Raw genomic sequence first — 15355 nt, 5'->3', positions numbered from 1 at the left:
GATTCGTAATGTTACATTTGTTCGAAATACCAACAAAATTTAGGAGCAGTTATTTCAGGACCACTCAACTGACCTAGAAATTAACTGTGGCGACTATCATACTACCAATACAGTGGCGTATACATAACTTTTGTATGGGGGGGGATCAGTTGCAAACAAATTATTATGGAACAAAAATACCTAAACCTAGGTATGTGCACATTTAAATACCTAATAAATGATAAAACATATATATATATATTCAATACATTTTATTTTAAATTCTACAAGTAGTTATATGTAGTTATGACTTGTTCGTACAACATTTAATATATAAATAATAATATTTGTTGTTGATTTTTGTTTTTAGATAATAATATTTATTATTTAAGCTATTTTAGCTATTTTTATAAATCTTTTTCTAATGTATAGGAAAATGTATTAGAAATAATAGAATCATCATCGACATCATCGGAATTTCGTTTGGTCATAGGATTAGGAGGATTAATCGAGGATGGTTTAAAAAAACTGTTCAAAGATTGTTGTTTCCTCATTATATTTTATTTTTCGCACAATTAACTCAATTCGGCAATCGGCATTGGTACTATTACATCTGTTATGACTTGTTCGTACAACTGACATAATATTTGTTGTTGATTTTTGTTTTTAGATAATAATATTTATTATTTAAACTATTTTTAGCTATTTTTATATTTCTTTTTCTAATGTATAGGAAAATGTATTATTATATGCACAGACATGCGGGCGTCGTCTCCGCCGCGTTGATATCGGTGACGTTGGCGACTGGCGACGGCCCGTGGCTGGTCTGCCACATATTATTATCTTATAATAATTTATTATACTTGTATATATAATATACATATTATCAAATATCACATAATACGATTATATGAATATGAAATAAATATATGATTACTGATTAATATTAAGTAAATTATTTTTAATTAATTGTTGAATGTGTTAAAATAAAAATTTACAAAAAATCCTTGCCATTTTTTTTCCTTGTAATTTCCTTACATTAAGTCATTAAGAACACTATTTTATAAAATTTAAAAAAAGGCCTATTGGGGAGGGGGATCTGACCCCCACATCCCCCCCTTGTATACGCCCCTGTACCAATACTATTTTGGTCTTGTGAAAATGATGTACTCATTGCTCCGGTTAGAAATTCATAATATTAGAAGTGTTATCAAAATAAATAGGTATGATTTAACATTATACATAAATTATAAGTCAAATTGTATTAAAAATTATTTTAGTGTAAAAAGTTGTATGTACTAAATGCTAATACATATTGTATTTTGTATATTATAGTATAATATACCATAATTATTTTAAATGACAGAACTTAAATTTTTTATTATGTACAAAAATAATTTTATAAGAATATCTCTATTTTGTCCAACTAACTTTAGGTATATCAAAATGCTCTGTTAAGTTGTCCAAATGGCGATTGAATTCCTCGACTCTTTGTTTGTGAGTAGTAGATGCAATTTTCAGAATTTTTTCTTTTTGCTAAAATGAATTCACCAATATGAAATAAATTAGTTAAGTACTATTTGCTTCTTGATAAGATAATAAATTAATAATGAAATATAATTTACCAATTTTTCCTGTTGTTTCATAAAGGCCAATTCAGCCTTAGTAGAAGGTACATGGTACTCCTTAGTTACTTTTTCCTGTTCTAATCCTTTATTCATTTTTTCTGTGATTTTCTCTTTATTTTTACACTTTTTCTTTTTTCTGTTAAAATAATCAACATTAATCAGTAGTCTTTATCAATAGGTACAATAGATAGGTAATAGGTGTATAAATAATAATATTAGTAATAAAATTATAACAATGCATAATAAATGATTATTAATATATCATAATATGCACAATGCACATCCAATGTTGTAGCTCCTTTGATGCATAATATTTTTAGATACTTTACCACATACATTAATGATAATATCATATTATAATATGTACCCAAGAGTAATAAGATAAAGAGGTTATACCACTAATACAAGGGTAATTTGGAAAGTAACGCTGATTTATTTTTATAAAATTATTGAGGAATTAGGTTTTTTCTACAATATGTTAAAGATTTGTTATAATTCTTCCCATCAGATATTTCAATATAACTTTTGGCATAACTAACCTAGAAAAAGTCTATTTAGTTACTTCTTATCTCAAAAATAACTTCTAATCTCATCTAGATGAAAATATATCTTACACACTTTGTGGAAAAATTATTTATCGTATACGAGTCCAAGTTACAATGTTCTTACCTACCCCTAACCTAACTTTCCCTCAAAGTCAAAAACTTAATTCACCATTACAAATTAACAAAATAAAAAAAGCGAATAAGTGGTTGTCGCTCTGCTGTACAGTAGGTAACAAGTGGGTCACTGTATGGATGGTGTTAAATTTGAATTCAACGATATAATATCATTGTATACAAAAAACCATTCAGAGCAGAGACGGTTTGTCAGCCAACGATATTTAAAATTATTATTAATACAGTAGCCAGTATGTTGAATTAATAATATTTGTGTAATATAATAATATACTTTAGAATTTTCTTCAAGTACCTATGAGTAATATTAATAACAAAACTAAGTTTCTTCGTTTAATTATCTAACTTTGTCAAAACTTGCACTTCAAATAACTATAAAAAAAAAAACTGTTTATACATTTTTTGGTTACTGTATGAACTAGGTACTTACATGGAACCTTGTTTTAAATTTTTAATCCCTAGTTACAAAAATTGAACATTTTGTATATGTTTTACTGCAAAATAATTTGTACATTTTCAATATGATACATTTTAACGAAATTCGAACTTAGAATATTTATAAAAAAAAATCCTGCATAATATATATTTTTAATAGTTCTAAACTAATATTGCAATATTGTGTGAGGAGCCTTGTATTAAATATTCAAACATTTTGACACAAGGAATAAAATTGTATTGACATTTATAGAAAAAAAAACTAAAATAATTGAAAATGTCTGTAAACAACTTATGACGAGTCAAAATATTTTGAAAATGTTATCAAGTATAGAAAATTATAAAATAAACATAATATGGTATAAATTTCAACTATCTTCGGTTATTCTTAAATGAATTACAACAGAATAAGAAAACCGCTCTATAAGAAATCTATTGAATATCCAATGTTGTAAAAATTGAACTTCAAATATAATAAATTATCGTGGATTTATGCTGAAATTTTTTTCAATTTCTTTTAACAATAACTTAAGAGGAATCTTGTATAACATTTTCAAGTTCTTTGATAGAGTGAGAATTTTTTATCGACATAAATTAAAAAAAAACTTATAATAATCGAAAATTGTATATGCCTATACATATTTCAATATGAGTAAAAATATTTTGAAAATATTATGGTGTTTAGAAAATGCTAAAATAAACATTCAGTAAAAATTTCATGTATCTACAGTAATTTTTTAAGTTACACCAAAAACATATCGAGCCAGCAGATATTAATGATTTAGTTATTGAAGGTATTAATTAAATATTTATAAAAATAAAATTCTTTGATAATATTATAATGATGACATTTAAATTTTAGGGGAATGGTCTTTATGGAATAGTCAACATTTATTTTACATAATAACCAATCTGAAAATACTAATGAGAGGATTATTATGTTAGATTTATTGAGTCAATCCCAAGAGTGGTATATGGATGGAACTTTTGGACTAGCGCCTAAAACTTTTTTCAAGTTGTATATTATTCGTATAGAACACAATTGTGAGTATGTAACTGCAATTTATACATTATTACAAAGAAAAAAAAATCAACACTTGAACAAATGTTCAGAATAATTTTGGACAAATATATTAAACGAACGTAAATATTACCCTGACCCAGTTAAAGTATATTTATATTTCGAAATGTTACTAACTAAATTTGTAAAATGTAGTTTTAAATTTGTAATGTGTACTTCTTTAACTATAGTATATATGACACAACATAAGGCTTAAATCTGATTAAATGTTTATGTAATTTTTAAAATTTTTGTTTAATATAATAACTATATTGGTACTATATGTTATAACTATATCGGTACAAAATATAAATAATATAACATGTTCAATAATATTTAATAAATGTCCAATTTTTTTTTTTATTAGATTTTAAGGCTTCATTAGCCTGTAAGGTTGGTAGGGTTGGTGCAGTAGGGTTGGGACTGTTGGTACGGTCGGTTAGGAACACGTGTGACAAGGTTTTTGCACACAACGAACCCAGATGGTCACCCATCCGAGAACTAGTGGCAGCGGCCGTTGCTTACTCTTAATCACGTCGCGTGATTGATTTCAGCTACTGCGCCGCGCCGAGTCACAAATATCCAATTATGTTTTTTTTAATGGGTACTCAATTCTGGGTAAGCTTTTACTGGGGTCTTTTTTTCCGGCATTCTATGAGGTGTACAATGAGTGAAATAGGGTTGAATGATATTTCCATGCTAAATGTTCAGTGTGGTGAAAATTGAAGAAATAAATTTAGAAATTGTTGCGAACAAATTCATTAAAAATTCCAAAGTGCGGAAAACTAAATTTCCTATAATATTATAAGAAAGGTTATAAGACATATAACTTTCAAAAATAAATTGGTATTTTTTAATAGTTGTCTTGTTATTTTTCATGATGCTAATAAATACTATTAAAATTTTATAACATACAAAACAATAAATAACTATATTTTGTAAATTGTCTAACGAACAATTTAAGTAAAATAAAAATAGAAAATATATGGTAAGATATAGGTAAAACTGTACATGTGTTTATAAATTAGGAGCCCCCATGACATTTTCAAAACCTGGCACCTCTGTGTATTATTCTTCAAGTCCACTTACTTTTTTATTCCAGAATCATTTTTCAATTTCAATCGTCCTCCACCAAATGATTCGTATTCAGACATATTCAATGGACCTGTTTTGTTAAAATTAAACCGTTGTAAGTATTCGGTAGTCAAGACTAGGTGTTTTGTTGTTAAACAAATAATATTAAAACTATACTTTTTCCGTTTTCGACACTGCGTTTCTTTTATAGTTTTATCACTTTTCTATGGTAGTATGGTATTATATTATTATGTCTAAAATCTAAATTTCGTTATCAAATCTGGCAAATGTGATATCAGTATATCATCACAGAATATCACTTGTTATCAGTGCAGCAGTTTCTCCGTTTCAATAATAAACCACAGTTTGTTGCTACTTGTAATGTTGGAGATATCATACTGACCTAGTCCGTATCGCATCGTCAGACGCCCATTCGTCCATCCCCCGTTGTCACTTGTCAACCTTTACCGTATGGTAGGAAGTGTCTGCCTGCCACACCCGTATGGAGTATAGATTATAGCATCGTCGAACCCTGTCTATCCAATATCCATCGCGGTTAGCTTCGCACGTCATAGCGAGTATTGTTACTTTTTCGTAACCGTTAATAATATCTGCGACGACCGCGGGGCTTCCAAGTCATCTTTCTTTCGGAGAACCCCGACCTCCGAATCGCAGCCATGGGATCGCTGTTCCGCAGCGAGGAAATGGCCCTGTGCCAGTTGTTTTTGCAGAGCGAAGCCGCGTATGCCTGCGTATCCGAACTCGGTGAATTGGGACTGGTTCAGTTTCGGGACGTAAGTACATGATATTATAATGTAAAACCTGTTATTTTCTGATTTTCGTTAATCGTATTTTTCGTTACCTCTTCACTTGGTTCTTTCTCGATGGTCAGTTGAATCCTGATGTCAACGCTTTTCAACGGAAATTTGTTAGCGAGGTGCGCCGCTGCGATGAAATGGAACGGAAACTGCGCTACTTGGAAAAGGAGATTAAAAAGGACGAAATTCCTATGTTGGATACGGGTGAAAATCCCGAGGCTCCTCAGCCTCGTGAAATGATTGACCTTGAAGTAATTCATCAGTTCATTAAATATATAAATCCATTTCTACTAAAATCAAATACATAATTTTAAAAACCTTCATTATACCTATTAATCTAAATATGTTTTGAGTAGGTATTTACAAGTTAATTTGTTCATACATTTTATTTTAGGCTACATTTGAAAAATTAGAAAATGAATTGAGAGAAGTAAATCATAATGCCGAAGCCTTGAAACGTAATTTTCTTGAGTTAACAGAACTCAAACATATCTTACGAAAAACTCAAGTATTCTTTGAGGAGGTAATTTTTTTTTAACTTACTATCTTTAAATTAAATATTTGAAGTTATCTAAGTAGGTTTCTACCATAAATAATAATTAATTAATACCTAAATTAAATAAAAAAATTGTTAGATTGGTTAAATACGCATTTATGCCTATTGCCTAATAAAAATAATATTTCCATAAAATTAATGGTACCTAGTTGTCTAGAGATTTTATAAAAAATAATATACAATTATATTATAATGATCTCAAAAGTTTCAGTATCTGGCAACATCAAATTAAACAGGAACCACCTCACCATAGTTGGATCTTTAAGTTTTCATTTGGGTTTCTATCATTTTCTTACTTCACTGCATTTTATTTATTCTTGTGATTTTATTAGTATTTTTTTTCCTTTTTACATCTTTTTAATTGCCTGAAAGTATTATAAGTTGAGCTTTATTTGCTGATTGCACAAATGTATAATTTGATAAATATTCCATTTAGCTTATATAATATTATATTTTTTAATTAGATATTTAATTTGTAAAATAATAAATGCGTTTAAATTAAATCTTATTTATAAAATTCTTAGTAGTGACTCTAATGTATGACATTATTTTACTAAAAAATACTATTTATTGTAATTACTTAATTAAAAATATTTATTCTCCCAGTCCATTATTTAATTTGTATTGAAGGATACATTTATCAATCTTCTAAAATTTGTTATTAAACAATTATATATTTTAAATAGTATTTATATTAGGTATATTATAAACTATATTATACTGCTTATCATTTGCATGTTTGCATCTTCTGTTCAGTTAACATAACTGCACTCTCATTCTCTCTTTTAACTATATCACCAATGAAATAATTTATTGCTCGATATTTATTTTTTTATTCATTTTATCAATATTGTGAAATGATAAGAAATTTAAAAACCGACGGTGGAGGTATAATAACAGAATAAATGTTATTCTGTGATGAAGAAGTATTATCTAGTTAAAAAAAAAAATAAGTAAATAAATAGTGGTGTGTTGCCTGAGTATTGTAAATATAATAAACTTTTGTTTGGCGATGTTGACTAGTATATTAAAAATGTTATATATATATTTTATTGATCATTTTAATTTTGGTATATATCATTATTTTTGTATTTCATATAGCTAAGTATTAATAATATCGTTTATTTTTATATCAATGATGATGGGGTTTATATTATCAAGTTTAAAAAACTTCATTATTTTTATGTTATTAAATTTAAAAATGAATCTTCATTAATAACATTTTTAATTTGTCAATCCTATACTTACATGCATGTTATAGCAATACATGACATCTCATGAAATAATTAATTATATAAAAATATTGTGTCAACATGGCAAGATAATTGTCATTTAAAGCATGCATATTTTGGCGTGGGTAATATAAGTTAATTATAAAAATTAAACTTAAATAATAGAAGTATATTGTTTAGTCGTTGTGAAAATAAATATATTTTAATGATAAGAATCCATTTTGAGCTTTTCAAATTATTTTATAAAACCATTAAACAAATTATATTTATTTTCAACTATCACTTTTATAGCATTTGTTTACACTATTGTATAAAGTAAAACTTGAAATACAAAGTTTCTGCTTTAATTATTTTATTGATAATTTTTTTACTATTATTTAGTTAAGCTTCTTATTTTATTTGCTTAATTTTTATTACTGGTAAGCATTAAATTTTATTATACTGTAAAATTCTATTACATTGATTTGACACAGTTTCATATATTTTTAACCTTATTTATAACATTTTTATAAAACCAATAGTTATATTATTTATTCAAAAATATGATAATGTAATGTATAATATTTTTTGATGCTTGCTTTTTCATACAATCATTTTCATCATATACTTACTATAACAAAAATATTTGTCTGGTGGGGTGGTGTATGTCCGTATGTCGTCCCTATGCGCGCGCGTGTGTGTATGTGTTGCCAGACTGAACAGCAAGTGGGTACCGCGGTTGCTTCGCAGATGGCTGACCCAAATCGGGAGGACGAGCAAGTGACACTGCTAGGTGAAGAAGGACTTCGCGCCGGCGGTCAAGCCCTCAAACTAGGGTACGGTTTTACAATATTTTCATATGTAGTATTGGTTTTAATTGCTATATGCTTTGATATTCTATCCAATGCAATCATGTAATCTGTGGGATTATAAATATACTATTATTTAGGTATTCGGCTCGATTGTTAAACTGGGGTTCAAAAATATTGAAAAAATCAGAGTCAAAATTTGAACCAGAAAAGGTTGGGAACTACTATTTTAGGTAGATTCTCTAAATGTGTTATTACGATCTTGTGTGTTTATTGACTCGTTCTGATTTAACATTTTGTGAATTTTCTTGATATTTAATACTTGTCGTGTATGTTTTTCATAAAAACGACTTAATTAATACTTGTATTATCCTTACTAGTTGAAAAGTCACTATCAGAAAATTTCCAATACAATTTTTGTAATAGATTTGATTTAGTTTTTTCATTCAAATTGTTTTAATTTGTTTTTTTTTTGTTGAACTTATTGAAAGTTATAGCAATGCTTAAAACTAGTTTTTTAAAATCTGCTTATAACTAGCTGGATAATACTTTCATTTTCTGACACCATAACTGGCCAAAATCAAGAGTTTAAATACCAGTTTACAATTGGCAATTAGTAATTACCGATGCTATTATGACAGTACTAACACTGGTTGAAACCCTCATTCAATCCCATATTAATTTTGTGTAGGTTTTTGTGTGAACGGTTTTTTGAACTATTCAGTTTCATTTTATATTTAATTCTGTGATTTTGGTCATGGTTGGTGCTGGAAAATGAAAAACCAACACATTACCTAGCTAGTTATAAACTGGTTTTAAACCCGCTACTATAGATTACAATATGTATATCTTATTATATTATACATATGATAAGAAATAATTTTTTACACTAATAGGCATTGTAAATATATTTTCTGATTGTCTATTATCCTATTAATCAATTCTCAAATACTTGCTGTTTGTAAAATATATTATAGGATTACATTTTTAAAAAATATATAAGTGTGTTTTAAAGCAGCATTTATCTATAAGTAAGTTTTTACTTGTTTGTACTTTTATTTTGTGATGTATTCATAAAAATTATTCAAGAATAACTGATAACTTATAAAATTAATTGTAATTACTATATTTTCAATGTACTTAGTATACTATCGATGAATCAATCACATTTAAAAATTATTTAATGTGTATTATAATGTGAATGGGAATCACAGTTCTAAACTGAGTGGCAATTTAATATTATGTTTATCAATAATATTGTGAATGTATTTTTTACTAACCACGAATATCATTAAAGCATAATTTATTGCATTGTGTTAGTTTGTAAATAAGATTGTGGTGGAGGATATTTTAAAATAAGATACATATTGGTACTGGGATGTAAACACCCAATAGCTGCCTATTTTTCATTCTCGTATAGTATTACTGGACCTGGGTTTCCTGGTCTAAAACTGTTGTTGAACTTAATATTTTTAATGTTTTAAATTTTTATTGGTGGATTATGTTGTAAATTGTCAACTATGGTTTTTTTCTTTTGAATTGTAAATTATATACAACAGTTTTGGGCTGGATATTTAATTTTTCTATACATGCTTGTCTAATTGATTAATACAATTATTTAAATATTAATAATAAATAACACTGGTTTGTGGTTCAATTGTTATGGAATGTTAAAAATAATATGGGTTTCATAAACGGTGCTTGTACATCACTGCTTTGCTTTTACACTTATAAAATCATTGCAAAACAAAATTAGTTTATTTCCTTCATAATAAATATTTTATATAAAAAAGTTATGAGATAAAAATAAAAACAAAAACCAGATATTCAATTAAAAATAAATAATATTTATATAGAACACTAGGTAAGAAAGAACTGTTTATTTATAAATTGAGCATACATAAATTTAATCAATCATAAATATTTACTTTTAAATGATAAAATAATACTTCATCAAACTAAAATTGATTTTTATATTAATTGTCAAAGAAATGTTCATATAATATAATGTATTGGCCTCAAATAAATACCAAAAAGATAATTTATAATTTAATACATTTTTTAAATAATCTTAAAAATCAAACATTTATTCAAATTTTACGACCATATGTGTGTGTGTGTGTGTGGTGTACAATAGCAAGAGGGTGGTTTGCACCCAACAGAATCGATGACGCGAGCTCTAATTAGTGATGACTCAATAGCACGTCAAGTCAACGCTGGCCCAGTGCAATTGGGGTATGTATCTATATTGATATTATTATTTATATACACAACTACACATTGGATATTTACAAAACATAATTATGATTAAATTAAATTTATATTATCTAGATATAAAATATATATATATATAATATTTATTTTTAAACATGCTTGTACTAAGGGCATTTATGTTTTGCTGTGAGAGTTTGATAAATTATTTTTAATAATTAATTTGAATTATTTCATAAACGCTCTAATAATCTATCATTTCTGAATTGGTGAGTGGAATACATGGAAGAATTGCAGGTCCAGCGCAGACATTGGTAAACGGGAGAATATTACATTGATCATTCCACCACAATCTTAGTTTTATTTACTTACAATTTTAATAGTCTGGCTAATATGGTTTTGTCTTCAATGCTTTAATATGATTGTTGGAAAATGTTTCATAAACTAATGCTTTATTTTAAAACTAAAGATTTGTAGCTGGAGTCATACTACGTGAAAGAATTCCTGCATTTGAGCGAATGTTATGGCGTGCATGTCGTGGAAATGTATTTTTGAGACAAGCAGAAATTGAAACTCCGTTGGAAGACCCATCAACCGTAAGAATGAATTATGATGAATAATAAATAATAGTATATAATATTTATCAATAATAATTTATATTTTTAGTGAAATCATTTTTAAAAATTGTATAAATTATATAATTGTTTTTGAATATATAATACAAATGATAGATTTACATTTAAAATTTAAAATAAATCGATGAAGTAGGGAAACGCTTTGTTGTACAGTTGGTGTTGATTCTACCCATACTCTGTTCAAAATAAGACGATGACCAATTTTGGTTCCGCGACGGTCAGACGCAGTCCCCACTTAGGCGGCGCTGCACTGTTTTTCCCTAGTTTTATTTTATATTTAAAGTTCTATCTAGATCCACTTTGCTACCATGAACTATAATAAATATTAAGATTTAAGCATTTTTATTACTCTATAAGCTGATGTTTGATGTACATTATTTTAAAATTAATACATTTATCACTCCGCTCAAAATCTAAAAATAATATTGTTCTTTCATTTCATTTTTACAAATGAAGTTTTTGTCAAACAATAAATTGTATACATTGTTTATAAAAATGATTATGATTTATTTTAGGGAGACCAAGTTCACAAATCAGTTTTTATAATATTCTTCCAAGGAGATCAACTGAAGTCTCGAGTGCGTAAAATATGTGAAGGATTTCGTGCTACATTATACCCTTGTCCTGAAGCTCCATCACAACGCCGTGAAATGGCTATGGGTGTTATGACACGAATTGAAGATTTAAATACTGTATGTTATTTTTAAGTTACATGTCAACATTTAAGGATAAAATGTATTTCTTTATTAAAGGTATTGGGCCAAACACAAGACCATCGTCACCGTGTGCTTGTTGCTGCAGCCAAAAATATAAAAAATTGGTTTATTAAAGTTGTTAAGATCAAAGCAATTTATCATACATTAAATTTATTTAATTTGGATGTCACACAGAAATGTTTAATAGCTGAATGTTGGGTACCTTTACTTGATATTGAAACTATACAATTGGCTTTACGTAGAGGAACTGTAAGTCATAATAAAAATTATTGTGAAATGTAACATTTAATTTTTAATTTCTAATTTTAATAGGAACGTAGTGGTAGTTCTGTACCACCTATATTAAATAGAATGGACACATTTGAAGATCCACCAACTTATAACAGAACAAATAAGTTTACAAGTGCTTTCCAAAACTTAGTTGATGCTTATGGAATTGCCAGTTACAGAGAAATAAATCCTAGTAAAATTCATAATATTAAATATTTCAACTTAAGTATGATGCCACTTATGTTATTATTTTTATTTTTTATTTTATTTTAGCACCATATACTATAATCAGTTTTCCATTCTTGTTTGCTGTGATGTTTGGAGATCTTGGTCACGGATGTTTGATGTTTTTGTTTGCTGGATTTTTAGTACTACGAGAAAAACCATTAGCTGCAAAAAAGACTGACAATGAAGTATATAATTATACACCATACATACATAAAAAATTGAATTTTTAAAATTATAATTTAATATTATTTATTATAGGTATGGAATATATTTTTTGCTGGACGTTACATAATATTACTCATGGGTCTTTTTTCTATGTATACTGGTTTTATATACAATGATATATTTTCCAAATCTCTCAATTTGTTTGGATCTCATTGGCATACAAATTACAATGAATCAACTGTAATGAATAATAAAGATTTACAGATCAATCCTTCCTTATCATCAGATTATGATCAAGTCCCATATCCTGTAGGACTTGACCCCGTATGGCAGGTAAACATTTATGATATGTTTTCAAAACTTAAACAATTAGTCTGCAATTTATTTGTTCAATATTAAAATTAATATTTATTGTTCTATTTGTAGTTGGCATTAAACAAAATTGTGTTTTTAAATGCATATAAAATGAAAATTTCCATTATAATTGGTGTATTACACATGTTGAGTGGTGTTAGCCTAAGTTTGTACAATTATAGGTAAGGGTTTTTTTTTTTTATAATGATTAACACTTCCAAATAGTTGAATTATGTAATATTATATAAACAATTCAATTTTCAGATATTTTAAAGATCGGCTTTCCATTTATTGTGATTTCATTCCACAAGTTATATTCTTGGTATTCCTATTCTTTTATATGGTTTTGTTGATGTTTATTAAATGGGTATCATATGGACCACAAAATGGTATGTGTCTTAATATTTATCAATAGGTAATAGATATTATTAAATTATTTTTATAAATAATCTACTTATAATTAAAAATGTTTATAGAGTTTGCCGATAGTCCTGCGTGTGCACCATCCATTTTAATTACATTTATTAATATGGTGTTATTCAAAGATGCTGTTGCATTAGAAAATTGTAACACAGTTTACATGTTTTCTGGACAGGTAACTAAATTCCTTAATGCTTTATTATTAAATGTGTAAAATAAAAATTACATTATTTAAAGTTTGGGTGAATATTGCAACTATTTTAGTAAATATTTAATATTTTCTTCAGGGTGCTGTACAAAAGTTTTTAGTCATAGTAGCACTTTTGTGTGTACCGATTATGTTACTTGCCAAACCAATATATATTATGCGTCAACAGAAAGAAAAACATGTACAAGTAAATTATTTACAATATTAAATAACATGAAAAATATAAATATTTACAAACATTAAAAAAAAAATATATTTAATTTATGTACAGTTGGTTAATGGCCATGCAACAACTGAAAATGGTGATGCAGAAGGTGCTGGCCGAGTAGTTCAACAACCACCACCACCACCAGCTGGTGGCCATGATGAAAATGAGATTGGTGAACTTTTTATTCATCAAGGCATTCATACTATTGAATATGTACTTGGATCTGTGAGTCATACAGCATCATACCTTCGCTTATGGGCTCTTTCTTTAGCTCACGCACGTAAGTTATACATAGTTATTTGTATCATTCACTGTTCATTTTATAATTGTATATTAACTCAATTTATTTTTATAATATTTTTAGAATTATCTGAAGTGTTATGGAGTATGGTAATGACCAAAGGTCTGATATTGAATTCATGGATAGGTGGAGTTTGGTTATGGTTTGTCTTTGGTTTTTGGGCAATCTTAACAGTTGGCATTCTTGTACTGATGGAAGGTCTTTCTGCATTTTTGCATACACTTCGTTTGCATTGGTAATTTCATTGTTTTTACTACATAAAAAAAAAATGTATGAAAATTATTACATAATTAATTGAGTGACATCTAAAATGCCTCACTTGAAGATGTTTTTATCCTTTTATTTCTAAATATTATATAATTTATTTTCAACATTGGTAGTTCATTAATTTACATAGAAACAATAATGTAATTTTAATGTATTTTTAGGGTCGAGTTCCAGAGCAAATTTTACAAAGGACTCGGTTATGCATTTGCACCATTTTCTTTTGAGGTTATTTTAAATACAGCTTCAACTGCAGTTGAAGAATAAATAAACACATTCAATTGAAGAATGTAGTAATATTATTTTAGAACGATATAGTTGCTATATTAATTAATACTACTAAGAATAAACAATATAATTTATATTAATTTCATTCCATTTTTTAATGGTTTTTAGAATCTTTTGATTCATTTTTAGGTTTATCATAAAATGTATTTTGTTGCATAAACATCTAGATTTAATATTATAAAACCAATAAATAAATACATACTTAGAAACTATAATAGTGTTTTTTTCATTTTATTAAATAACTTACAAAAATTCCTTATTTGTGGTAAACTGGTAACATCCTATGTTTAAAATGTATTTTATTTACTTCAAAATTATAGATAAAAGTAAAAATCATAGTCAAAGACTATGATTATAATTCATAGTATACATTAGTAATAAATATGAAATTATATAATTATTTATTTTCAAATATTAATATATATACCTTACACAGGTATTGGTTTACCCATATTTCACTTTTTAAAAATGAGATTGGGGGGGGCCTTCTTATGCATTGTGTATTAAATTGAAATAAACACAACTTGTATATAATGAGTTCCCACCAAAATATTATCAATTACAAAATACAAACAAAAAGACAACATGATGCAGGCCCCTAAATTGACTTTATACAAGGTGATTCTTTTACCTTGAAACTCATTATTTCAAAAAGTATAAATAATTTTGAAAATATTTTTTTACATTGTTTAAAGTTGTTAAAAAACAACGTTGTTATTAAAAAATCATATTTTTAAATATTTTTTATCCTTATATATTTTTAAGTTTTTGACTTTTCAGAATGACAACATAGAATTATAATTTCATATTCCAAAGCAGAATATTTTTCTAAGTATTTTG

At 26.9% G+C, this 15355-nt stretch overlaps 2 protein-coding genes across 7 annotated transcripts; one reads left to right on the top strand and one right to left on the bottom strand.

Annotated features, from left to right (window-relative positions):
- Positions 1-1238: 1238 nt before the first annotated feature.
- Positions 1239-5103, bottom strand: LOC132949897 (protein FAM32A-like). Of its 2 annotated transcripts, XM_061021021.1 has the most exons (4): positions 5031-5103; positions 4869-4944; positions 1605-1743; positions 1239-1515 (listed from the first exon to the last, which is right to left on the bottom strand). In XM_061021021.1, the coding sequence occupies exons 2-4, from the start codon at positions 4931-4933 to the stop codon at positions 1393-1395; spliced, it is 327 nt and encodes a 108-aa protein (XP_060877004.1). In that variant the 5' UTR covers positions 4934-4944; positions 5031-5103; the 3' UTR covers positions 1239-1392. The 2 variants fall into 2 exon arrangements, with proteins under 2 accessions (XP_060877004.1, XP_060877003.1); XM_061021020.1 differs by having other exon boundaries at positions 4869-5093.
- Positions 5104-5265: 162 nt separating this feature from the next.
- LOC132949890 (V-type proton ATPase 116 kDa subunit a 1) lies at positions 5266-14730 on the top strand. 5 transcript variants are annotated; one of them, XM_061021002.1, is made up of 18 exons: positions 5266-5647; positions 5746-5922; positions 6066-6194; positions 8153-8274; positions 8388-8480; positions 10928-11054; positions 11609-11785; positions 11846-12058; positions 12122-12272; positions 12353-12492; positions 12566-12805; positions 12899-13008; positions 13091-13215; positions 13303-13421; positions 13534-13641; positions 13726-13942; positions 14027-14198; positions 14392-14730. In XM_061021002.1, the coding sequence occupies exons 1-18, from the start codon at positions 5531-5533 to the stop codon at positions 14492-14494; spliced, it is 2640 nt and encodes an 879-aa protein (XP_060876985.1). In that variant the 5' UTR covers positions 5266-5530; the 3' UTR covers positions 14495-14730. The 5 variants fall into 5 exon arrangements, with proteins under 5 accessions (XP_060876985.1, XP_060876986.1, XP_060876987.1 ...); XM_061021003.1 differs by having other exon boundaries at positions 5267-5647; positions 8189-8274; XM_061021004.1 differs by lacking the exon at positions 8388-8480 and having other exon boundaries at positions 5267-5647.
- Positions 14731-15355: the final 625 nt, after the last annotated feature.

This window comes from Metopolophium dirhodum, chromosome 8 (assembly GCF_019925205.1).
Source record: "Metopolophium dirhodum isolate CAU chromosome 8, ASM1992520v1, whole genome shotgun sequence".
NCBI lineage: Eukaryota > Metazoa > Arthropoda > Insecta > Hemiptera > Aphididae > Metopolophium > Metopolophium dirhodum.
This window is presented reverse-complemented; position numbering and strand designations above follow the sequence as displayed.